The sequence below is a fragment of the Gossypium hirsutum genome, chromosome D01, assembly GCF_007990345.1.
Source record: "Gossypium hirsutum isolate 1008001.06 chromosome D01, Gossypium_hirsutum_v2.1, whole genome shotgun sequence".
Classification (NCBI taxonomy): Eukaryota; Viridiplantae; Streptophyta; class Magnoliopsida; order Malvales; family Malvaceae; genus Gossypium; species Gossypium hirsutum.
Genome location: NC_053437.1, coordinates 11,031,485 through 11,056,626, shown reverse-complemented (window position 1 = coordinate 11,056,626; position 25,142 = coordinate 11,031,485). Strand labels below are relative to the sequence as shown.

The following is a 25,142-nucleotide window of genomic DNA, read 5'->3' as shown; positions in this document are numbered from 1 at the left end:
GATGTCTCTAACCGCTAGCTTACACATATAAATCATTAACATGCAAAAAGCTGAGATCGGTATTTATTAGTAGCTCTACATATTGCTGTCATAATTAAAACTCTTGCACGGGTCTTTTTTCTTGTTTCTTCTTTTAGATTATTATTACTTTGTGTTTTTGCTTTGGTTGTTAGATTTTCCCAAACATATCCATGCACTTTTTTTATTATTATAATTTTTTTTTACATCTTCCTCTCTATAATTATGTTAAATAAGTGGGATTTATAAATTATAATTATAAAAAAGAGGACAAACTATATATTACATTCTTTTTTTTTTGATTTATTTAGAATAACAAAATATTCACATAAGATGTGTCATGTGAATTGTTTGGTCATTATTTAATTTGTGTAATGACAATAAAATCATTGTTAAACTTTCTTGTGACTAAATAATTTCCATTTTATAATGGAAAAACTTGTGCATTTTAGAGATTTAAAAAGAATGATTTGATCAATTAAGTGGTGCTTAGAAAATCCCATACCAAAAGCAATGGAAATGAAAGTTTGACTCATGTTTTGGATGTTCAGCATTTGATTGACTCAAAAACATGTGGACTATATTTTAATATATATCTTTCACCCATTATCATGTTTTGTCCTCAAAAATCTATAATATAAAAAAAAGATGGGGACAAATGAGAAAAGAGATTCTTTATTTTCTTTGTTATTTGCTTTAGGTAAATTGTAGAGATGGTCACTTAACTTTTAAAATTTTCAATTTAGGCATTAACGTGTGAATTCGTTCTTATTTTGGTCTAATTGGTATAATAATACATTTAGTCCTCAATACTTAGATATTCTACCAATTTGTAAAACTCAAAAAAAAAAACATTCTCCAATAAAACAAATGGTTAGGATATAGTGTGCATCTTATATTTTAATTTAATAATAATTAAAATATTTTTTGTAACTAATTAAATTTTTAATTGAATATTATTGAAGATAAAGATGGAAGATAGCAAAAATAAATAGAATAATGATTAATTAATAAAGGGTAAAACTGTTCTTTTATTTCAAACTCATTTAATAAATATATTAGGGGCTAGTGGATTTTTCATCAAATCTTAGGAGAGTGATTTGGTATTTTTCAAACCACAAGGGTAATTGGATTTTTTATTAAATGATTTTAATAATTTTTCTACATATGTTTATTTATACTCGGTGGTACACCGAGGGTATATAATTTTATTTTTATCCATTACTAACGAATCAAATGATGACACATCAATCAAAATAAAATTAAGTAATTGTAAACTAATTTATTTTTGAAAATACTAAATGATGTATTATCGTATAATTTAATGATAATACATAAATTATACTATAAATACAACAAATTTAACTGATATATATTATGCTTATACTTCTTTAAAGATTAAAACCGAAGACAAATATAAGTCCATTAAATTCAAAACCGAAAAGCTACTGGTCCAAAACGTAAGCGTCATATGTCCACTCAATACTTGGTTCAATGTAAAACATAAACATATATCATAGTTTTTTTTATCGAAAAAGGTATTTTTCTTTTTTGGGTTTCACAAAATTATAGGCGTGAAATGCATTTGTTTTAAAAGCTAAAGGCTTTGATTAAAAAGCTTGGGAATCAAATTGATAGAATTTGTTAATGTGAAGGGTTACATTTATTGAATCAAATTGATAGAATATATAAGTAATAAGAACTATAATGTGTTATTATACCAGTTAAAAAAAGATTTTTCATTATCAATTTAACGGTAGATGATAAAAAATGAATAAGTTTAAACATTAATGCCCAAACTAAAAAAATTTAAAATTTAGATAACTAAAACAAAAATATAAACATAATTAAGTGATTATTTATACGGTTTACCCTATGATGTTTGGATGGAGTAATGTTTTGGGGACATTTTTCACCACTCAAATCCCTCACATGACTTTTGTCCTTGTTTACATCAGCTCAAAATTACAAATATATCCATCGTTTAACATTTTAATGACTTCTTCGGATAATATTCGCAAAAGTTGAAGATTTGATTTCAGTACTTGCATTTATTAGGCGGTTTTTAGTCTTATGTACCAATTTTATCCGTCTATTTTATATTAATTTAATTCTATTTTATAATTATATTATAATTCTATTTTTTTAACTTAAAAAAATAAAAATTTAAGAAAATGAATAAAGTTGATGGTTTAATTGAGTATTTTGGATTATTTTCAAACGTTCCCAATAAATTTTAGTTGGGTTTATTAAAAATAATTTCTGAAAAATATTTTGATTTCCAAAAAATAAAATTGATATCTTTTTAGTATTTGGTTGGTTTTACGTAATTATTTATATTGTTTTGATAATTTTTTTTAAAAATCATTTGTGAAAAATTATTTTCAATAAAACAAACTTGGCTTAAATTATATTTGTTAGAACAAAATATTATAAAACATTGTATTTTGTAAATTGAAATTTATTTTATAATAATTATCTTACCTTACATATGTCGATATTTAATGCCTAATTAAAAACTTAATCGTATGTATGTGAGTTATAGTGGCACATAGAAGTTAAAGAGGGATTAAAGCAGCATTTGAAAAATATTTATATTTGATTCGATTCTATTGTTAAAATATTCATACTTTATATTATAAAATATTTGTTACTGAATATTTATATATTAGACTTTCTATTTTTATTATTAAAATATAAATATAAATATTTTTCAATAAAAATATTAAGAATGTTATTTAAAATTTAAATTTCGTATGAATTCTAAAATTTATTATTAAATATCAAATAATTTCATTTAAGTAATTTATTGTTAAATATACGTTCATGTTTACATTAGTATACTTTTCTATTTGTAGCAATTTTTATCATTGATTCGTCCACGTGATCTAATTTTTAGTAAGGGATAACAATTAGATTTATCGACGATAAAAAGGAACAACAACAAAATAAATTTAAAGTAAATAAAATGAAAATGAAATATTAAATATTAAAAATCAATCAATCAATCAACAAATGTTACTCTAGTGTCAATTTTTGCAGGACTTGTATTGATTGTTTCTACTGGGAGATGAAATTCACTTTCAAAACTTCAATCAACTATCAACTTTTTGGATGCAAATATTTTTGCCATAGGATTAGAGATGTCCTACGTAATAACATCTTATTTCTATCTCTTTACATTTAATAACATACAACACAACTTTTATTTGAACCAACTCTTTCAATTATAATTTTAAACATCGCATCCATCTAATTTTCTTTCTACATCATAATTAAAAGAGTTGTCAATAATTGGTATTTTCATATTTCAAGAAATTAATATGGTGTAATATATAGTTACAAAGAATTAAATCATATATAAAAATAAAACAAAATTGCATGGACAACATTATTGGCTTAAAAAATACTCTTGAATTACCTACACAAAAATATCCAAAAAGCAAAAAGAAGAAAACTTGGCTCCAGTTACTTTCAGCTTTAGTGGATAAAAACAATCTCCAATGAAAGGTGTTTTTACTTTTTAAATTTACATAAAAGATAAACTACATTACAGCTCATCCAACTATTGTTCATTTTCTTTTTTGGTCAACCAAATATCAATTTTTTTAATTTGGTCACCCAACTAATCATTTCCATTAAGTGTCGTTAAATCTTTGATGGGAGGGTGACATAACAGTTAAAAAAATCGATATAATAATAAATTTAGCCCTCAACTTTTACATCTAATATCGATTTAGTTATAATTTTAAAAAGTTAACCCTCAAAAATTTACAAATTGTCTCAATTTGATCCTCAAAATTTACCTTCTTCTCCCGCTTCTCCCACCACCACTACCATCGTTACCTCCACCTCTAGTTCCTCCACCTTTCTCAAAAAAAAAAAATACTTCTCTTTTTTCTTTCTATTTGAACTTAATTTATCGTTAAATAGTAGCACATATATTGAGCACAAAAAACTTTAGTTCTTCAAAATTTAACGATAAATTAGGTTTAAATAGAAAGAGAAAAGGAAGTTTTTTTTCTTTTGGAGAAGGGTGGAGGTGGAGGCAACAATGGTAGTGGTGGTGGGAGAAACATAAGAGGAAGGTAAACTTTGGGGATTAAATTGAGACTGTTTGTAAATTTTGAGGGTTAATTTTTTAAAATTATGACTAAACCGATATAATATGTAAGAGTTGAGGGCTAAATTTGTTATTATTCCATTTTTAAATGTAGCAATAGTTGGGTGACCTATGATGCAGTTTACCCTTTTAAATATTGGTGTTAGTTTTGATTTTTTGATTTTATTTATTTTGTTTTAATGTACTTTTAGTTTAATTACTCATTTAAATAGTTCATTTTAATTTTTATTTATTTATAAGGTTTTAAGTCATTTAGGTAATATTTAATCATTTACACATGTAATTAAGTATCAATCACATTCAATTTATGCTATACAATCATTTTCGGGTCTTATACGAGCTTACTAGAGCTCTTTTGTTAAATAACACCAAATTGTAAAATTTGAAAAATCTCGGGCTGATGTCACGACCTCACAATTTTCACGTTGTGATGTCTTCAACACAGTAAGTCATGCCGTAACTTCATGCATATCGACGTCGCGATGTCATTTCACTGTTAGCGGACATTACGACGTGGGATGTTAGTTGTCGAGACGTGAAAATGCACATTTTGGTACCTATTCCATAGCTTCAAACCAAAACCTTTCAACATTAACAACCAACTAGCAATCCTACCTAACCAAAACATGCCAAACAAGTTCATTACAATTTCAATCAATCATTTAACATGACATTCAATACACATTCATCATTTAGACCTAATTGAATTTCCAATTCAATCATTCATGCATTAATCATTTCATTTACCATCTCAAACCTGTTCAATATGCAATTAAGAACCAAGCAACTTAATAAACTTGACTTGAAATGATCAAGCACATACCAAACTATATAACATGCTTAACTATAAATATACCATTTATAAGTTCATTCATCCAACTAAATATTCCAACTAAAACCTTTGGCATTCAAAACCACACCAAAAACTTATGATCATTAATCACAAAGGCATCAATTGTGACCATTTACTCAAGAAGATACTACTATATACATATCGCAATGTCTAAACTCAAAACAGACACAAATCTACTGTCTGTTGACAGTGCATACTTCTTCGTTGATTCGGCTTGACAAGTTCCACAATGTGACAATCTACAAGGGAAGGAAACAACAAGAGTAAGCATTTAGAATACTTAGTAAGTTCAAATGGAAAATACTACGCTCACTTTATTTTTACAAAAAGCATTAAAGCTACCTTAGTTTGACCTAAATTTGGTTAGAACATGGCACTAAAAACATCAACAAGATGAGCAAATATTTATAACATGGACTTTAGATGCTACATGTAACTTAACATACCAATTTATGTTACTTTCATGTAACCTATCAAAATGACAATTTCATTCAATAAATCATAAGATTATATCAAGTTTACATGATTCAATTCAATCACCTTTGCTATCAGCAACCATAAGAATATATAATTTATAATTCAATCCATTCAATGACTTTTCAATTTGAATATCAAGTCCATTTAGTCACATTTCCAATTTTCAATCTCATTTATACCATTTTGCCCTATGAAACCTAGTAAATAGACTCAGATACACGGGTAAAATACACCATATCAATTGCTCGTCTGAGCTGAGTATATATATCAGATTACCCGTTCGAGCTAAACCTATATCACAACATATTAGGTTACTCATCCGAGCTAAACTTGTGTCACATAATATCCAAGAATCCACAATGAATGTTGGATCTTATTAACATCTGTGATATATCCCGTACAAGCGCACACAAAACCTTATTGACATGTCAATCGTATCCTAACTTTTACTAAGTTCACACGGGCATCAAGTTTCCACATATTTCAATATCAACCTTGTAATCATTTATATTTATATAACATACCCTATAAAGGGGTCACATAAGATGTTTCCATATCATGTAATCATCCATGTTTACACATTTATATCCTGTATTATTAAATAATAACCGACATTACAAGTAGTCCAATTCAGTCCATTATTAGTCAGCTATATCAAATTCCATGATATTTAAATTATATACAAATATTCATTTACTAAATTAAACACAAGCATACACATATAATACAAAGTGAAATAGTAAGTTCCATATGAATTTACGTGATCAAAACATCAACAAGTTGATTCTTCAGGGACTAATCAACAATTTTAGTTTTTCCTCAATTAACTCCGCTTTGATTTGATTCTTGATCTATACAATTATTTTATACATTCAATCAATACTAACTATTTTTCATATTATGCCATGACATGAATGAACCTATACAAACTCATTTTATGATACTCCTAAAATTTTATATTTTATTCAATTTAGTCTCTGAATTCGAAATAGCCATAACTTCTAATTCCTAGCTTCGAATTAGAATCCGATTTCACATACTTTCATTAGGGACTTTATACTTTCTATTTCTAACATAATTTCATGATAGATTTTAATTTATTCAATTTGGCCCCTAATGTAACAAAGTTAATAATTAAGCTAGATTAATTTACAATCTAGTCATTTTCATAATCCAAGCTTAAAATATATCAATTTCACACCTAATTCTTCAAGAAATCAATAATGATAACTTTTCAAAACTTTAACACTTTTACAAATTAGTACATAAACTAGCTAAATCAAACTCTTATGAACTCAAATCTATAAAAATTAAAGAAAAAAAAAACTAATTTTACTTACCTATTTATGGTCGAATATGTTTGAAAGTTTGAAGCTTTTCCCTTTTGTTTTTCTTTCAATTTGGACGGTAATTATCATATTCATATATATATATATATATAAGCAAAAAGGAAATGCAACAAAATATCAAAGTTCAGATAATGGCACATAAGATAAGGCTATTAAAGTTGAAGCAATGAATCACCATCTCTTCAAATCCAAAGAAAGAGAAAGTTTTGGACCCACAATTCAAATGTAGGTTGTTTTTGGATGGGTTGTGTGTTTATTTATTGTTAATATAAAAGTAGTGGTAATAATGAGATTTAATACTATAACAATATTATAAAGTAAAATAAAAAAAAGTAACGCATCACACTAGAGATAAACACCAATCGAAAGGAACCTTTAAAAACGAAGCTATTCTGATTAGTCAAAAATCATATTATTTAGCTTCAGACTTGATCGGTGATTTGAGCCCATTTGAATGATGTTGGGCCAGAACAGTTTAGAGATGAAATTACACGTGGCCACTAGAATGGAGGAATCTACGTGGCAGTCTAACGGAGGGAGTTGCAAATCATCTGGGTCCCGTAAAGAAGAGTAGAATTTGTTCATGTTTCTTCCTTCACTCTCTTTTGTTTCCTGTCCCATGAATCGGTGGAACAACCAAAATCCATAATAACATTCTTTCACTTCCTTCTTTCTTTTTCTCTTTTCCATTTTGATCCCTCACAATTTCTGGGTCTGCAATCAAGGACGTCTAAACCTTTCACATTCATCACAACCGTAAGGCTTCACCTTGATTCTTTGTGTATTGTAATCGATTTGCATTTTATTGTTTCCATTTTCTATTATCTTGAAGATGTTGTGTTTCAGTAGTATACGTTTTTGAGATTCTTGAAAGAAAGTTGAAAACACAGATATAAGAAAGAGCAGTGAGTTGAATTTCCCTTTCAGGTTTTTTAAGAAACAAAGGAAGAAATCTAATCAAATAAATATGTAACTGGGTCAATACCTGCTACTCTAATTTTATTCCTAAAAATTGCATTCTTGCAGTGGTTTCTTTCGTGTGTATGTTTGCTTCACATTTCTTTGCCTGATTGGTATGCAGGGGTCTGTTTATATTGTCTCAAAGGTTATCATAAGCCTATATAATAATAAAAGAAACATGCAAAAGGATAACAGTGCACCATCTACACCTACTAGTGCTCGAGCTCGGCACCGAAGACGGTCCAATGAGGTTCGTACTCTATTACAACAGAAATATATGCTTATTTTCATGTCCTGTCTCTCTCTTTGTTGCTTGGCATAGTTCAGGCATGTTTGTAGGTGCTTTTCGTATGGATTTGCATATGAATGAGTGAATGAAACATATAAGTTAGAAGCAGAGTTTGGACGGTGTTGTGCTATTCGTATCATGAATTTCAGAACTTGGTTGGGAACTGAACATCTGTGGCGAGTTCGGATGCATGTTATGTTGTGCCATTTGTGCTTTTTTAAGTGCTAAGATCCCTTTTTCTTTTGTGCTTTTTTAAGTGCTAAGATCCATTTTCTTTCTGTTTTCTCCTTGAGTGGTGAAAGTGTCATGATGATTGATGATTGTGTTCTTTGCAAGCAGTTTCCGGCTGATGAGAGCAAAACAAACGGACATCTTTTACTAGTAAATGATCACAACAAATACCGGTCAATGTGGATTCGAGCTTTTTCATCTCTGTGGATGCTGGGGTTCTTCCTCCTGGTTATCTATTTGGGTCATCTTTATGTATTGGCCATGGTTGTTATTATCCAAATATTCATGGCAAGGGAGCTCTTCAATCTACTCAGAAAAGCTCATGAAGATAAACACCTGCCGGGGTTCAGGCTCTTGAATTGGTAAGAATGATTATGATGCAAGTTTCTTGTTGTGGTAAGCACCTAAAAAGACTGATATCTGGTTGCGTTTTATGTCCTTGCAGGCACTTTTACTTTACGGCTATGCTCTTTGTATATGGTCGCATTCTTAGTCACCGGCTCGTGAATACTGTAACTTCAGATAAAATTTTCTACAGGCTTGTGAGTAGGCTCATCAAGTATCAGATGGTTATTTGTTATTTCTCATACATAGCAGGTTTGTATTTATTTCGATTTTGAGCAAAACACCCGTTCCCTGTGCATATAAGCCCCTGAACAATTTCATCTTGATGTCTGTGCTTGTTTTTTTTTAATTATAATAGTGTATATTAACTTGCCTGGCTGTCTAGAAATTTAGGTCTTGTGTTGCTTTTCAGTTTTCTGGAATTTGAGTCAATCAGAATAGTAACCTGCATTCCCTTGTTATCTCCATTTCCTTGATTATCTTAACAATCTGTGAACTACTGAACTTATATTCCCTTCGGAATTGAAAGGGTTTCAATTTGTTTCGGATTCAGGTTTCATGTGGTTCATTCTTACACTAAAGAAGAAGATGTACAAGTATCAATTTGGGCAATTTGCATGGACACACATGATTCTCATTGTTGTTTTCACTCAGTCTGCATTTACTGTGGCCAACATTTTTGAAGGCATCTTCTGGTAATTTGCAAACCGAAATAACATTTTAGTTGCTCAATAAATTTTATTTGCACTCCCATATATAATACGGGCCATAATTAATTGCTGATTAATTGATTTGTTTCATTTATGCAGGTTCCTTCTCCCAGCATCACTAATTGCTGTCAATGATGTTGCAGCATATTTCTTCGGTTTCTTTTTTGGGAAAACTCCTTTGATCAAGATATCTCCTAAGAAAACGTGGGAGGGTTTCATTGGTGCATCGGTTGCAACTACAATCTCAGCATTTGTGGTAAGAATTTTTACTTGTCCAGTGTGACAAAGTCTTCAACTTGTTTTGGATAGAACTGAAAAAAAAAAAGATTCCTAATTCCTGGTTCGTTTTTGTTCCATTGATGTTAGTTTGATTCTTGAGATATAAGCCTTTTATGCTGCAAACGATATGCAGTGTGTGCTTGAAATAGGTGTTTATAAATCTATCAATTGAGTCTAATCACAAAGTGCTTTTTATCATCTGGGGGAAACCGTTTATCTGAATTGTGTTGAAAATAGAACTAGTAATAAATGTTGTCAACATCTAATTTATCAATGGGAACCGGGTTGAATCTCTCAACAACCTTACGTTCCGTGATGTATTGGTGACATAGATTCTTCACAATCATTTATGCAGCTCGCAAATATCTATGGTAGCTTTCAGTGGCTGACATGTCCTAGGAAGGTAACACATCATGGAACAAATTCATCTTTAATCAAGAAAAAAGTCGTACTATTCTGATAATGATAATATGACTTAAACGCATGCAGGATTTATCAACCGGTTGGCTTCACTGTGATCCTGGTCCACTTTTTAAGCCAGAGTATTATCCGTTGTTACCATGGGTGAGTGAGCCATCTAGAAACAGTGATATGAATGGTCAAATTAGATAAGCAACCAAAATGAAACAAGCCCTTCAAATATGTTTACGTCATTGATAAATTTTCCTTGACTGCGGGATGTTGTCTCACTGGTTACAATACATGGCACTAGCAACATCTATACCTAACGATTTGCATGTAGAAGAACAAAATGGACTAACAAGCCCCGCTTGTTGTAATAGCCCAGTATAGTCAATGCTATCCATGGCCGAGTTCTTGACGTTAGAATTATGATTTTTAATCTGTCTAACAAAATATGAGCTGCTCAGTAATTTACTTTCGGTAATATGTTGCAGTTGCCATCGACAGAGATAGCAATTCTGCCAGTTCAGTGGCATGCTTTATGGCTGGGCCTATTTGCATCAATTATTGCACCATTTGGAGGCTTTTTCGCAAGTGGTTTCAAGAGAGCTTTTAAGATTAAGGTGAACATGTTGTTTACTATTGCGCTGTCTAAATAGTAAAACTGAAGAACTTTTTTCATGCCCCTGCCGACCTCATTGACCAACTTCTTGTTGGGTTACACAGGATTTTGGAGATAGTATACCTGGACATGGTGGACTTACCGACCGAATGGACTGCCAGGCAAGCTGCTAGTTGCATGACTTGATTTCTAAAACATAACGGCATCCTTGTATTCTACATATCAATTATCATGTTTTTGAACTTATCTCCCTGTTCTATTGTCTCTGGCTAGTTTTCTGTATCTTTGCTTCAGTTAAATATGGTTAATGTGTTGTATTCCAGATGGTAATGGCTGTTTTTGCATACATCTATCATCAATCATTTGTTGTTCCCCAAGATTATACAGTTGAGACGATTATGAGCGAGGTAACCACTTATTCTCATCATATATGGAAATTAAAAGATTCAGTTCTTCTCTTTTTCTATCTAGTTTCTGACAAATGAGGTGTCTTTTCATACAAGAACCGAGTATGATCTTATGTTTGTCTTGCTTTCACCCCCCCTGCTCTAGATATTAAGCAGCCTTACTTTGGAAGAGCAGCAAATACTGTATATGAAGTTAGGACAGATATTGCAGGAGAGAATGTTCGGACGGAACTGAAGTTTATTCAAATGCATTTTGAAGGTGATTGCAATCAAAATTTCTTGTGGATGAAGGGGAATAGTGTTAACACTTTTTGCTTCTCCAGTTATGGTTGGACTTGATTACAGTCTTCGGATGTCTCCTGCATGATCCTTCCATCTTCAACAAGGTAAACTTGTACAGTTGGTGAACTTAGTCTTATGACACCAAAGAGTAGGATTACATATTCATGTTTATGATGAAAAAGAATATAAAAATATAGGACCTAAGCAAACTTAGTACTCGGGAAAACTCGATGTTTCGAAAGATGTTTGTTCTAATACAAGGTTGATCACAAATTGAACTGCTTAATCTTTTAAAAGAACCTACATCTCATAGTCTCTCAACCAAATGCAGATTCTATTCTGCATAAATGAAGATATTACTTTTTGTCTGCAATTTGACAGTTACCCCTAATCCAAATGTGCCTCTGATTCGGTCCAGGGCAGAATTTTCTTCTTTCTTTTATGTTTATCTAGTTACATACTGAATATCTGCATGTTCTTTAAGCCATTCAAGCACTTTTGCACCCTCTAGCACATCTTGTACCTAAACAATTTCAAAAGGACATCATATCATCACTGCACTAAATAATCTTCTAGTCGAAAACAAGGAAGAGTGAAGCATGTTTCGCTGAGTTTAAAATGTGTAGGGAGGTAAAAGAAAAGAAGTGAATACTGGACCTGTTCCCTCACGCGTTCCTCGTCGTATTCTTGCTTGTGTCGTTTGAATTCGGCAACCGAATTCTGTACCTCTTTCACAAGCTCGTCAGTTGAAAACTACATAGAAAACCCAAGAAGGTGTTGAAATATATGAAACCTTTGGGATATATTTTAAAGTTATTTAGGTAGATAAATCTTAGAATAAATCATTTGAGATATTCTAAGAATATTTTATTTTATCTTTTAGTAGTTTATTAGAATAAGGGAATTATTTTCCTTATCTTTTAGTAGTTTATCAGAATAAGGGAATTATTTTCACAATTAGGTTATGACTCTTTTCTTTATTTAAATTCAGTTGTTTAGTCAATAAAATATAGACCAGTTTTATTAAATGCTCTCTTGACAACTTTCAGAAGGAACATATTGAAAAGGAATTTTGATGTTCAATTGTCATTCAAACATATCGATTATATCAAAAGTTGGAAGCAATATACATTACCTGCAAATTTTCACGTTTGAAAATATCTCCTACTGCGAGATTCTGCTTTATCAAGTTTATTATGTTCTCTCTCTGGTTCTCCAGAAACTCATTCACCGCCTTAGGACTTGACAGAGTAGCCAACTGTTGTTCATTTAGCTTTACATTCGCCTGCCAATGCCAAAATAATGAACAAATGAAAAAAGCAGATAAGAGACGAACATAAACAGGTAAATGGTTTTTATTTTTATTTTGTATTTTACCTGAATCTCTAGAAGTCTAGCTCCATAAAGCTGCCTACCTTGTTCCTCAAACAAGGATTGGGGAATATCGATCTCAACCATCTGATTCAACATCATGGTGTAAAAGTTTAGTATTCTAGGAAAAGACAAAAAGAGACCTCAAATTACATTAAACTAATAATCGTCGGTATATCAATAACCTTGCAAAGCTGGTCTAGAATTGCATTATCCGTTGCTTGGTCTTTCGCAGCTTGCTCCATTTCTTGGCACTTTTGCAATAACGACTCCTTGACCTGCAGATTTGTGCGGCGGAAAAAGTTTGTGTAAATGCATTTGTCGGATTTAGAATTGGAAAATAATGGTGAGTGAGTTCATATCATATCGATAACCTGGTTTAAGTCGGTGCAACCAGGAAAAAGCTTATCGGCAATAGAGTCATTTAACTCGGGTAAATCCCTGTAGAATAGTTCTTTGCATTCAACCTATAAGAAAACCAAGAAAGGTATCAAACCATTGCATATAACATCAAATCAATTACCATTGCGTGTCAATTTCCTTTAACTGATCTTTTTCGTTAAACTTAGCAAATGAGAAAATCTATGACAACTTGGAAACCAAAAAACAAAATGGAACTCACAGTAAATTGAGCTTCAACACCCCGAAGATTTTCTTGTTGCCATGTTTCTGGAAATACATACGGAAAGGACTTGGTTTCACCTTGTCGAATACCGATTATTGAATCAAGGAAACCGGGAAGTACTTTATCATCATCTTCTGTATCAAACTGAAAACCTAAAAAAAGAAGAAAAACAGCTGGTAAACAGATATGCAATATGCAGAAACAGTATTGGAAACATAGAGACATAATGAGATCGAATGCCAGAAATTTTCAACAAGTCTTTGTAAATCGAAAGAAATGGCATTTTTCTAAATTTTCAACAAGTCTTTGTAAATCGAAAGAAATGGCATTTTTCTTTTCAAATATTCATTCTAATATCAATTCCGACCATCGATATATTTTGACATTCTGGAGAGAATTGAATAAAATAAAACTAGGGTAGGCATAAACATGCTTTGTGCAGCAAAAACGAAAAAAATGGGCAGTTGGACTCGTATTGGCAGACCTTTACTCTCTGCAGCTGGAACTTTTTGAACATTAGACTCATCTTGCTCAATAGTTGTTGCTGATATATCAAGGACTGCAAGATCACCAACCTGAAAATATTTGAACCTTCCATAAGTTATAAGACCTCTATGATAACCATCTAATTTTCGTACTCGTATTCTAAACAAATATGAGACAATCGAAACCGAAAACATCGATTGCAAGGAAAGTTAAAGCGTCAACGGTTAATACTATTTTGAACAAAGAAAGGGTTTTTTCTAAAAAATGAGTAACCTGTAGTCCTCTATCAGTTACAATTTTCAGTGTGCCTAAGGACTTGTGGCGGCGTTTTATTTCCTGTTCACAGGCTTTTTCAGCTTCTATGTCATGGTCTATTTCGACAACAATCTTCATGCTTTTGTATCCATTCTCGGATATCCATTTTACTTCAGGTGCCACATCTACAATCACATCGTAACTGCAAAAACAAATCAAATTAATATCGATTTGTATCATTGCTGGTAGAGGCATATGCATACTAATAATGCAAGTCTTGCCACCTATTAAAAGCCTCTCCCTGTCTCTCTCAAGTATCTAACAGGAATGATTTTGAGCATATGAAAGTGATATTTATGGATGTAATATTTACCAACCTAAGAGAGCTAAGAGAAGAATAGCTTTTTTCCATATCGGAAAATTTGGTGATTATTCGAACCGAATCTCTCAGAGCTCTTCCGGTTACCTATAGAATAAGATCAACCAAATATCAGCAAGTTGATTCTTAACAATGTATAGGCCGAAGCTCGGGAACAAAAACCAGACCAGACCGGCCCAATCATTAGTAAACATACCGTAGACATCGCATGAGGGAGGGTTCTTTTCAGAATGGATTCTACTGTGGCCTTCTGAACACTTTCCTCACCTACATAATTAAGAAGAACACTCTCCGGGATCTTCCCTGGGCGAAATCCGGGTATCTGGTTCATGTTAAAAAGGAAATGAATTTCAGCATTCAAAATGAATCTAACAAAGCAAACAGCTAACATAAGAACATCTCAGCATACTAACAAAGAATGTTCTAGTACTACATATAGCAAAGTGGGGGAGAATTAAACAACAAAACTATGGACATTATCATATAATCCCATAAAAGTTTGAGGCATGAGATCAAGAAGCTGTAAACGAAGAAGGCTTTATTATGAACCAGATGACCTTACAAATTACAAAACTACAGCACTACTTAAAACTGAACTTTGGCCAAGAAATTACCTTCGCTTGCTTCATAAACTCCTTTAGGACCCTTTTGTAACAATCCTCACCTACTGCAGCCGGAACTTCTACACTCAACCTTACCTACAAAAGAAGTCAAATAAAATAAAGAAAACAACTATTAAATGTCTCAGTAAAAAAATAAAAATAAAAAGAAATAATATTAAGAAACACAAACTTCAAATTATGAAAATATCAATAGAACAGACCGCTAAAATCTTACTCTTGAATTAGGCTCTTGAGTCTCAGTGACCATTATATCAGCTGGAAGCTTATCTGTCTCGGCTCCAGAAGTCCCTGAAGAAGCTGGTGAAGCCTTAATCCGAGATGAGATTGGCCGTTGAAGCGATCGAATTTGGCGGGAAAAACAAGAGCGTTGGTTAAGAGGATAATTTAAGGGTCTTTTTTGGACATTGTTATTGAATTGGAGAATTGGGTTTTTGAAAGAATGAGAAATGGAGTATCTGGGAACGAAAAGACGGGTGTTTTGGTTCAAATTGAGGAGTTTTGTGGAGTTCACACAGACCTCCATTGTGGCTGCTCTGTGGTAAAGCTTGAAGCTTTGGCTGTTGAAGATAAAAAGACTTGACAACTTTGTTGTGTGATATTTATTTTTGATAGGATTTTCAATTGAAGTAAACGGTGCGTTTCATTAACCATTTGATTATGAACAAATAAATTGCCTTCCGTCGTTTTCGGTTGGGGGTAAATTTCAAAATTATATATTAATTTTGATTCAATGTATAATTTGATACATAAACTACAATTTGATGTAATTACACACATAAAATTTTGATTTCTGTTTAAATATATGCATGAAATTTTAATTTTGACTCAATCATACATATTTAGATAAATAAATATATATATTAATAATTATGTTAATGATTTGTGAGAATTGGATCAAATCAAAATTTTATGTATAAAATTGCACATTAGATCAAAGTTTATGGACAATTTTGAAAATTATCCCTTTTTCATTAAACTTTATTTTATGTTTGCTTAACACGTGGACTTAATTAATTTATTACAGGCCTAACCACAAGTACAAACTGAACCGAAGCTGTTCTCTTACAGGCTTGATTATTGTCTTTATTAATCTCTTGTCTGTCTGTTTTTAATTACTGAACCGAACCCAACACCTACAACTGTACAAAACGAACTTAACACTTTTACACACTTCCGCTTTCACTCGAAAAAAAATTCTTCTCTCTGCTTACAACTCCTGATAATTATCTTCAAATTTTGGAATATAGAAATGGAAGGAGTGGGCTCCACCAGGCTGGGCCGAGCTTCCGCTAGGTACGGTGGTTCAACGGCGGTGTTCAATGGACCGGTGAGGAAGTGGAAGAAGAAGTGGGTTCACGTGTCGCCTTCATCCACCGCTAAACTCTCTCAGTCCAACGGGAACGGTTCCGCCGCCTCCAGCATCCTTCTTTGTAGGTGGACCCCACTCTCCTTTGCTGATTCCGGGTCCTCCGCCGTCGATGGCGAGGACGAGGAGCAACCCCCAAAGCGCAAGTACCGCTATACCCCTGTAAGTGTGTGTGTATGAATATACGTATGTATGCTTGTAAGTACACGTATCTGTCCGTGTATAAAGCTTCGTGTCCTTTTTGTGGTGGTTTTAGCTAGGGTTTTGCTTACTGTTATTTAAAATTTCTTGTTTTTGATTCAATTTGGAGCTAAACCATTAACTTTTCTTTAGTAAATGATAACCTGTTTACCCCTTTTTTCATGGAATCAAACATAAGACTTTGAATTTCCAATATATTTTATTGTTAAAAATGGGTTTTTTTCCCCACTGTAGTTATTCCACTAATTTGTTTATTCTGCTTGAATATTTGTACTTATTTTATTCTGACACGGTGTTTTGGCTTCTGTTCTTTAAAAAAAAAACAGTAGTAATCATAAAAATGGTTGTTGATCGTCATTTTTGCAGGTTGCTGTGTTAGAGGAAGAGCGTAGAAGGGCAGCTGCTGCGAAACAGGTTGAAAATGAAGCTAAGACAGATGAGAATAAGACCAAGCGATCCCCAGATTGGCTGTCTTCCAAGACTGATAACGAGCTGAACATGAATAACATTTTGAAGAAAGAAACTCAGGTATCACCTTTAATTCTTATTTGAACTGTCTTAATTGCGTTTGAAAGTTGAACTTAACTGTAATATGACCTTTTTAAATGGAAGTAAGAATTAAAAATGGTGGTTGACAATTCTTGTCCGGAAAATTTGACTATGACAAGAGCTAACAGCACCTCTTAAATTTGTCATGGTTTATGGAGGAACATTCTTGTCCCGTAGTTGGTATTGTTAAAATAATAGTTGAGTTGCTCAAAGTTGAAAATGAAGCATTGAATTCCCTTTCAAGACTGGATTAAGATAAAGACCTACCTGGTTTGCAGGATTCAAGCATGGGTAATTTGGACTTAGGTTTGTGTCTGAAAGGCCATGACGGCAGCCACAATTCTGTTGGCGAGAAGGTGGATCAGGTGAAGCCAGCAAGCTCGACAGGATTTTGGGCAATCGGTTGACTTGTAATTAGTTCAAGGGATAGGGTTCATGTGCTGAAAAGAATCCGTATATTTGGTCACTCCATATAGTTGTAGTAGGTACATACATATGCTTGATCGTATAATCAGTGTGTGGTGTATATTCAAGCCTTAGCAGTCGTTTGCAACTTATCAGACCTTGTCATTGTAGCTATTATACATAGAATAGAACCCCTAGATTTGATATATATATCTCCTGTCATCATGTGGATTATGCTCTAAGGCAGAAGTATTACATAAAAGCTTAGCCTATTGTGACATCTTTATTGGGCAGTGAAACAAGATATTGATGGGCAAAAATTTTGATAAGGAAACAAGTTTTCAAAGATGAATCTTTAACATAAGTGAAAACCTCACTATGATATATAAATTCTTATGACATAGGCGAAGTTTTTGAAAATTTGCCAATGGCAACTCTACCATGTTTATCATCAAGCATCAGAGTCTTTGTTACTTGTGTTATTCTTGTCTGCATCAGGATCCGGTGCTTGAGTAACACTGACCTCTGCTGGTCGAATAACTCGATCGTAGAGCATGTATCCTGCCTGCAACAAAGGAGGCAAGATCACTTAAGGCTGTTTGAATAGCAGCACATGGTTAAATTCTATCTGGTAAAAGATTATTATACTTGAATAATCTTCTTGGTTATCAATCATATTTCTTCACCCAGATTTAATGTTGAATCGACTCTAACAGACACGTAAATGGAATGGTTTCAATAAAACTGGATTAGAAAGAGATACCTTCAACACATGAGCAACAGTGCCCGGAGGCTTGGAGTTATCAGGAACTTGGAATACTGCATTGTGCATGTTTGGATCAAATGGTTCATTTGTAGGGTCGAATTTTTTGACCCCGTACTTTCTAAACACCTGAAAGCAAAAACATTTCTGACTGGTCAGTAACAATTCTAACATGTTATGGAACACATGTTGAGTACAAACATTGTCAAGAGTGACAAAAGAGACAAATTGTTGCAAAATTAACTTCACAAATGGCTGTGTATAACAAACTTTCGGATGAAGCTGCAATGGTTGAATTGATTTTAGTTTGCTAATTTTGCTCTCTTTCTAAGAACAAATGCCGAAATCAAACCTACTAATTCAAGTATAGAAAATTACCAACTCTAGCTTGGATGGACGAGAACTCACAACACCATAGGAAGCTGTGAAACAAACTACTGAGTTTTGGTTAAGAGTCACAAAAATTACCTCTCCAAGCTGTTTCTCAGTCATTTCAACTCCTTCGAGGAGTGTCTCAAGGAGTGGTACAGCTCCGGCAGTATCATTGGATTCGTCAATCTTAGAGAAACTACCTTTAACATGGGCAGAAGCCCTTCCTAAATTGTCTGCAACATCTAATAGGTCCTTCGCAAAATTCTGCAGCACATTGACAAATAATTCTCATCACTTTCATAGGATCCCGAATACAATAGAAATCAAGAGATGTTGAGTCACCAACAATACCTGTACAGCAAACTTTTTTGAGTTGTCTGCTTCACGTCGTGTTCTGGCCATAACATTCTCCATTTCTGCGAGGGTTCGAACAATTTTTTCCTTCATTTGTTCAATCTCCTTTTGTTTTTCCTCCAAGAGTCCATCTTTTTCCTCCACAAGTTTGATCATGTCAGCCAATGATAAGTCACCATCACTCTCAGAATGAGAATCTGAACTTGAATCTGAATCAGAAAATACAGTCCGTTTAGCAGCTCTTCTTCTTTTATCAGATTAAGGCATTGTATCTTGGAAACCTGGGTTAAAACCTGATTCTTTTGTTTGATCGGTAACTTCAGCCCCTCCAGGATTTGTCCCCCCCCCCACTTCGCCTTGCAGGCTCTTCACCATTACTTTGTGCAGAATTCTCATGCTCCCTTTTTGGAGGCTCAGGCGGCGAGGCAGACGAAGAGATTCCATTTTGTTGGAATGCAGAGAAATTAAGGCTTGAATGATGCAGCAGAAACACATCATTTGTAACCAACTGCACAGAGAAGAAAGCACATACAGCCTATAATAGTGCATCAACCCTCAAAGAAAAAGCAATATAATGAAAAATTATGTCAATATGTAAGGGTGATTATGTTTTGCAAGAACCAAAAATATGGGTTTAGGATCCTAATTCCTATATGATCACTCAATTACTTAAAAAACATGAGAACCTTAAAACTAAACAAGATCTTAATCAAAAGCATATGAAGAATGAGTTTACAAGTTCTAAATCACTAATGAAATAACTGCATTAAGGCAATTAGTAAAATTGCTCCTTTGTTATGTTTCATCCATAGCAACAACAAAAATTATATCTTTTACTCCTTTGTGTTAAACTTCTACACAATCAAAACATACAATTTAAATAAGAAGGCAGCAAAATCGATCAAAAAGACCAAAGAAAAGTGGAAAATAAAGATACTGTGAACTGTGAATCTTAAGATCCTAAAAGGAACTTAGTTGCATAAGAAATTAAACCTTTTAACTTGCAAACAAAACCAGCGAATTTCAACATGATAAAACAAATAATATACAATAAAAAGCCAATGCCCCTATGAAAAAAATAATAAAAAAATCATCAAAATTGAGCTAATTGAACGAAACCCTAAACCCTATCAAAACCCTCTCAGAATTAACCATAAAAATACAAGGGTTTTATCTTTTTTTACTTCATTTGCTGAAAATGTTTAGTACCTTATTCGAAGATTGACAAACAAGAGAGTGAAACTGGGTGGGAAAGCTTGGCGTTTGAAGCTTCTGCGGAGCAGAGACAAGCAAGGAGCGTGCACCGACGCTCTTTGAAACGCGTGACAAAGCCCTAGACATCAAGTCTCTGAAGATGAAGGATGACGGTTTTAGAGGGTCAAATTTGGAAATGAAAAGACAAATGAGGGGTTTTTAGAGAGAGAATAAAAAAACAAGGGCGAAAGGAATTAGAGGCAAAGAAGGCGCGTGAAGAGATGGAAGTTGATTTTGGGCCAGTTCTTTATTACTTTTGAGAAGTGTTTTTTGTTGCCGGACTTAATCATCTCTTAGTAAAAATAAATCAACCTTGTTTTGATATGTGAATTGGTGAATTTCGACATTTCCTATGTTATGTTTTTGCCTTGTCAAGTTTTTAATTTTTAATTAACATTTGAAATAGTATTTGTTATACTGTCGAAGTTTTTAAACTCTACTTAGAAGGAAGAGTAAAAGTTGACAAGTATTGGGAAATTTTATTTTACGAGTCTTTTCCATTACATTATTTATGCTTTATTTTTAATTATTTAATGATATTTCACTAATTTTTTTATATCATTGACACATAATTTAAATAGTTTTTTCATTCTTAACTCCAAACTCGAACATTAAATTTTGAATCTCAAATCCTAAACTTTGAACCTTAAACTCAAGTTCAAATTTAAGATTCAAAGTTTGGGATTTAGGGCTAATGGTTCGAGGTAAAAGAATGTCAAAATGATGTATAAATTATATGAAAAAATTACTGAAATATCATTAAATAATTGAAAATAAACCATGAATAATGTAATGGGAAGGGTCTATAATATAATTTTTCATCTTATAAAAATATAGTAAAATATTAAATAATAAAAAAAAGATGACATTTTTTTATAACTTATTTTAAGATTGAATCCTAAAACCACATAGTTAGTTTGGGAAAGATGGAAAGTAAAGAAATGGGAAGTCACATTTGACATGTGACTCAAGGGTTGCGTTGCAATGCCAACTTTCTTAAATCCTACAAGCAAAATAACCAGAAACAACATCATTTCTTCTGGGTTTCTTGTAGGCGTTACAAACTTATAACTGCATGGATTCTTATCCCCTTATAGAAGCAACGTTTCTAAAGCAATTGGCCCTCCCTTCAAGTTTTTCATCACTACCTCTCCTCATGTGGGTAGGCAGGCTCAACTGCTCATTTGAATTTTAATCCCTCAAAATTCATCACTTATTTTTTAGGGCTACGCACTTTAAACAAGTTCGTATTTTTCTTAATTAGTATTTTTCCTTTTGATATTTGTCAAGAATTTTGATGGGTTTACAAAATGGAAGTATTTTGAAATACTTGAACCAGCAAAACCATAATAAATTAAAGAGTTTATATACGGTTTAGCTCGATTTCATGACCTTTGGCATTTATGTCAGTGACGAGGGAGCATATCACTTCACTATTCAAGCACTATGAGATACTCTCATTATGTAAATCTGTTAGGGTTTTCAATAAATTTGAAAGACAAAACTTAAACAGAAGACAATATTCGATTTGTGAAATGTGTGCTGAAGTACATCAACAAAAAAATAAAAGAGTATTAGCGAATGCTTTAGTTTACGATAGTTTTCGTTTGTTTAAAGATTAAAAAAATTTCTAATCTATCAATTTACCAAAACTCTCCACTACAAAAGAAAAAACAAAATTTGATCAAGAATAATACCAAACTCAGAGAGAATCCGACCATCAACAAAAAAATAGGCCAAATATTTCATATAAATATTTCCCAATTTATTAATTACCGAATAAAAATCACAATTTATTTCATTAAGAAATTTTGCTTCAAACCCATCATTATAATTGGTATAAATACTATGTAGGGAACTCAAAAACAAGTTGGTTCATTCCAGCCAATAAAACATTGTTATTGTCATGAATGATCATTGTCTTAAATAATACAAAGCTCTTTCACCTACTTTGAGCAAAATTTAAAGTCTCAACAAACTTCATCTGTCTAATTGTCTATTAACTTCCTCTCACTCTTCACTTTCATCAATATCGCACCAGCTTCACCAAACCCTTGTTGCCTATTTATATATACAAACCTGCAATTTTGGAAAGAAATTAAATATGGCAATTAAGGTCTTCTCATTCTTCTTCTTTGTTTATCTACTTGTGGAAATGCATGAAATAAGTGCAATGGTGCCTGCTGTTATAGTCTTCGGAGATTCTACGGTGGATCCAGGGAACAACAACCAGATATCCACTGTTTTGAAGAGCAATTTTGCGCCTTATGGTCGGGATTACTTCGGTGGTCAGCCAACCGGACGTTTCTCCAATGGTAGGATTGCCACGGACTTCATTTCGGAAGCATATGGTATCAAGCCAGCCATACCAGCATACTTGGATCCCAAGTTTGACATAAGAGATTTCGCTACCGGAGTCTCGTTTGCTTCGGCTGGAACCGGTTACGACAAAGCAACTTCTGATGTCCTAGTAAGTCAAGCCATGGATGGCTGATAGTTATAAAATTATCGGTTTCTTCAGCTACTTTCTCATTTTTTTTTCCCATTGATTTTGCAGTCAGTGATACCATTTTGGAAGGAAATGGTGTACTACAAAGAATTTCAGGACAAACTAAGAGGGTATCTAGGCAATGATATAGCTAATCATCACTTGAGTGAATCACTGCACCTGATAAGCATAGGAACCAATGACTTCCTAGAGAACTACTATCCTTTTCCAACCCGATCTTCGGTGTACCCTGTCGATAAATACGAGATTTTTCTAATAGGAATTGCCAACAATTTCATCAGGGAGCTTTACAATCTGGGAGCTCGGAAGATAGCAATAAGCGGCCTTCCTCCGATGGGATGTTTACCGTTGGAAAGAACGACGAATATCATGCACGGAAGTGCATGTATCGAAGAGTATAACGACGTGGCTAAAGATTTCAATCAAAAGTTGCAGGATTCTGTCACGGAGCTGAACCGGGAGCTCGGTGGAATCCAACTCGTGATGTCGAACCCCTACTATAAGCTCTTAGAAATGATCCAAAATCCAATTCTGTTCGGTTAGTCCTTAGCAATAGTTCATAGTACTTGCATAGAAAAGGAAAGTCATAGGACAAGGAGATATATGTCTACTAATTGAACTTCATGCATTAAAATGGTAAAGACATAGAAGGACAACATAAATTACACAACCATATTTGTCTGAAACATGAAATCATAGTTAAACCTGCATGTGTTTCTCGACTGATGAAATTTCTACGACATGACAGGATTTGAGAATGTGGCAACAGCATGCTGTGGGACAGGATACTTCGAGATGAGTTACATGTGTGATAGGATGAACCCATTTACATGTTCGGATGCCAATAAATACATATTCTGGGACTCCTTTCACCCAACAGAGAAAGCCAATTTCATTTTGGCTGATCATGCTTTCAAAACTACCCTTACCGTGTTCCGATAATTACTATAAAGCACAAAACAAGAAGAAGCAGTGTTTCATTGTTGTAGAATTCAACATACTATTATTATTTTCATTGCAAAGAAATGGGTCAAGCTTTTAACCACGTAAGATTATTATCGATTGAAAATGACTGGAGCCTCCATCGCCTGTCTCCATCAAACACCCTCAGTTGACAATAACTATACCTTGTAATGTTTATTCCTATGATCCAAATGCCATTATATTTATAGTATATATGGCTGGATGTACAAGGGAAATAGTTCTGAACCTTCTTCACAGTTTCGTTGAAATTTCATCTCCTTTGCAAATTCATCTCCTATAAGTCATACACGTTCTATTGCCGCTCAAAATGAAAATTTCGAAGTTCTATTCATTTCCAGGGTTTTTTTTTTCTTTTTATTTTCTGTTTTGTTAAATAAATGGGATCCAAGGTCTCTAGTCCGAGAGTTAAAAATGGCAGCGGTTTGGGGGAAAGGGAAAAATCAACTAAGCCATCAGAAAGAGTTGAAGCTAACATTAATGGTTCGAAGGGGAATAAAAGAGATGGGTATGCAAAGAAGGCATTGTTTTATGTAAAGAATATGATAGAGAGGTGTGCATGTAAGCTGAAGATCAAAAAGTATATTGGAAAATCTGGGCGCAGTAATAGCAAGAAGAAGTCTCCTATGGAAAGGTCATGTTGTGCTTGTATTTCATCAGAGAAAAGGACTCAATTGACAAATAATTTATTCAAAATGAAAACATTCTCGTTGAAGGTTGGAGGTGGTCATGATCATGGTGGAAGCAAAGCCAATAACATCAACGGTTGCAACAATGGTGGAGGGAATCATGGAAAGGGAGATACTGATAAGAAACAGATGTAAATTTCACCCTTTTATTCTTGGTTTTCCTTTCACTTGTATGTTTTTTATCAGGACCAGGATTTGATTTTTTTTTCTTTTAAAGTGCACTTCAAGTTCTTTGCAAAGTAATAAAGTTAATGGAATTCTCTTTGTTGTAAGATTTGTTGACATCGCCTCAACAGGTGTAGTTGATAATTGTGGATTTACTTTTGATTTTATCGTAAATGAGAGTCTTATATTATCTAAATAAATTTTATCATGATAAATTGAAGAGTTTGTGCACTTTGAGACGCTCTCGCTCTATAAACTAGTAAAGGCTCTCGATAGAATTAGGAGAGAAAATCCATATTGGATATTCTTCTTTATTGAAGGGTTAGACCCTCAACAAGTCTACTACGCACATGATTCTAACTATTTAAGCATTTTGTAAAATCAACGAAACTTCCAGTAAAGTAGAAAGATAAAACCCCAATTAAAAATCATACTAAACTTGTTGAAA

General features: G+C 33.0%; 5 protein-coding genes across 6 annotated transcripts; 3 read left to right on the top strand and 2 right to left on the bottom strand.

Moving 5' to 3' along the window:
- Positions 1-7,380: 7,380 nt before the first annotated feature.
- LOC107922527 (phosphatidate cytidylyltransferase 1) lies at positions 7,381-11,620 on the top strand. 2 transcript variants are annotated; one of them, XM_016852609.2, is made up of 12 exons: positions 7,383-7,576; positions 7,902-8,030; positions 8,409-8,662; positions 8,746-8,897; positions 9,199-9,340; positions 9,455-9,611; positions 9,990-10,037; positions 10,124-10,198; positions 10,531-10,659; positions 10,763-10,819; positions 10,982-11,065; positions 11,211-11,620. In XM_016852609.2, the coding sequence occupies exons 2-12, from the start codon at positions 7,959-7,961 to the stop codon at positions 11,298-11,300; spliced, it is 1,260 nt and encodes a 419-aa protein (XP_016708098.1). In that variant the 5' UTR covers positions 7,383-7,576; positions 7,902-7,958; the 3' UTR covers positions 11,301-11,620. The 2 variants fall into 2 exon arrangements, with proteins under 2 accessions (XP_040942958.1, XP_016708098.1); XM_041087024.1 differs by lacking the exons at positions 9,990-10,037; positions 10,124-10,198 and having other exon boundaries at positions 7,381-7,576.
- On the bottom strand, positions 11,497-15,717 carry LOC107922526 (trigger factor-like protein TIG, Chloroplastic). The gene is made up of 13 exons (XM_016852608.2): positions 15,301-15,717; positions 15,078-15,161; positions 14,660-14,785; positions 14,462-14,550; positions 14,103-14,286; positions 13,828-13,918; positions 13,341-13,495; positions 13,093-13,185; positions 12,904-12,996; positions 12,725-12,805; positions 12,483-12,632; positions 12,005-12,100; positions 11,497-11,870 (listed from the first exon to the last, which is right to left on the bottom strand). Exons 1-13 carry the CDS (start codon positions 15,607-15,609, stop codon positions 11,793-11,795), a joined length of 1,629 nt encoding a protein of 542 aa, XP_016708097.2. The 5' UTR covers positions 15,610-15,717; the 3' UTR covers positions 11,497-11,792.
- Positions 15,718-16,136: 419 nt separating this feature from the next.
- LOC107922086 (uncharacterized) lies at positions 16,137-17,887 on the top strand. The gene is made up of 3 exons (XM_016851922.2): positions 16,137-16,614; positions 17,020-17,181; positions 17,481-17,887. Exons 1-3 carry the CDS (start codon positions 16,336-16,338, stop codon positions 17,607-17,609), a joined length of 570 nt encoding a protein of 189 aa, XP_016707411.1. The 5' UTR covers positions 16,137-16,335; the 3' UTR covers positions 17,610-17,887.
- Positions 17,888-17,968: 81 nt separating this feature from the next.
- Positions 17,969-20,494, bottom strand: LOC107922085 (grpE protein homolog 2, mitochondrial). Its single transcript, XM_016851920.2, has 6 exons — positions 20,306-20,494; positions 19,390-19,604; positions 19,094-19,305; positions 18,839-19,006; positions 18,371-18,499; positions 17,969-18,172 (listed from the first exon to the last, which is right to left on the bottom strand). The coding sequence occupies exons 2-6, from the start codon at positions 19,592-19,594 to the stop codon at positions 18,059-18,061; spliced, it is 828 nt and encodes a 275-aa protein (XP_016707409.1). The 5' UTR covers positions 19,595-19,604; positions 20,306-20,494; the 3' UTR covers positions 17,969-18,058.
- Positions 20,495-22,177: 1,683 nt separating this feature from the next.
- LOC107922084 (GDSL esterase/lipase At4g26790) lies at positions 22,178-24,801 on the top strand. The gene is made up of 3 exons (XM_016851919.2): positions 22,178-22,820; positions 22,908-23,397; positions 23,608-24,801. Exons 1-3 carry the CDS (start codon positions 22,455-22,457, stop codon positions 23,799-23,801), a joined length of 1,050 nt encoding a protein of 349 aa, XP_016707408.1. The 5' UTR covers positions 22,178-22,454; the 3' UTR covers positions 23,802-24,801.
- Positions 24,802-25,142: the final 341 nt, after the last annotated feature.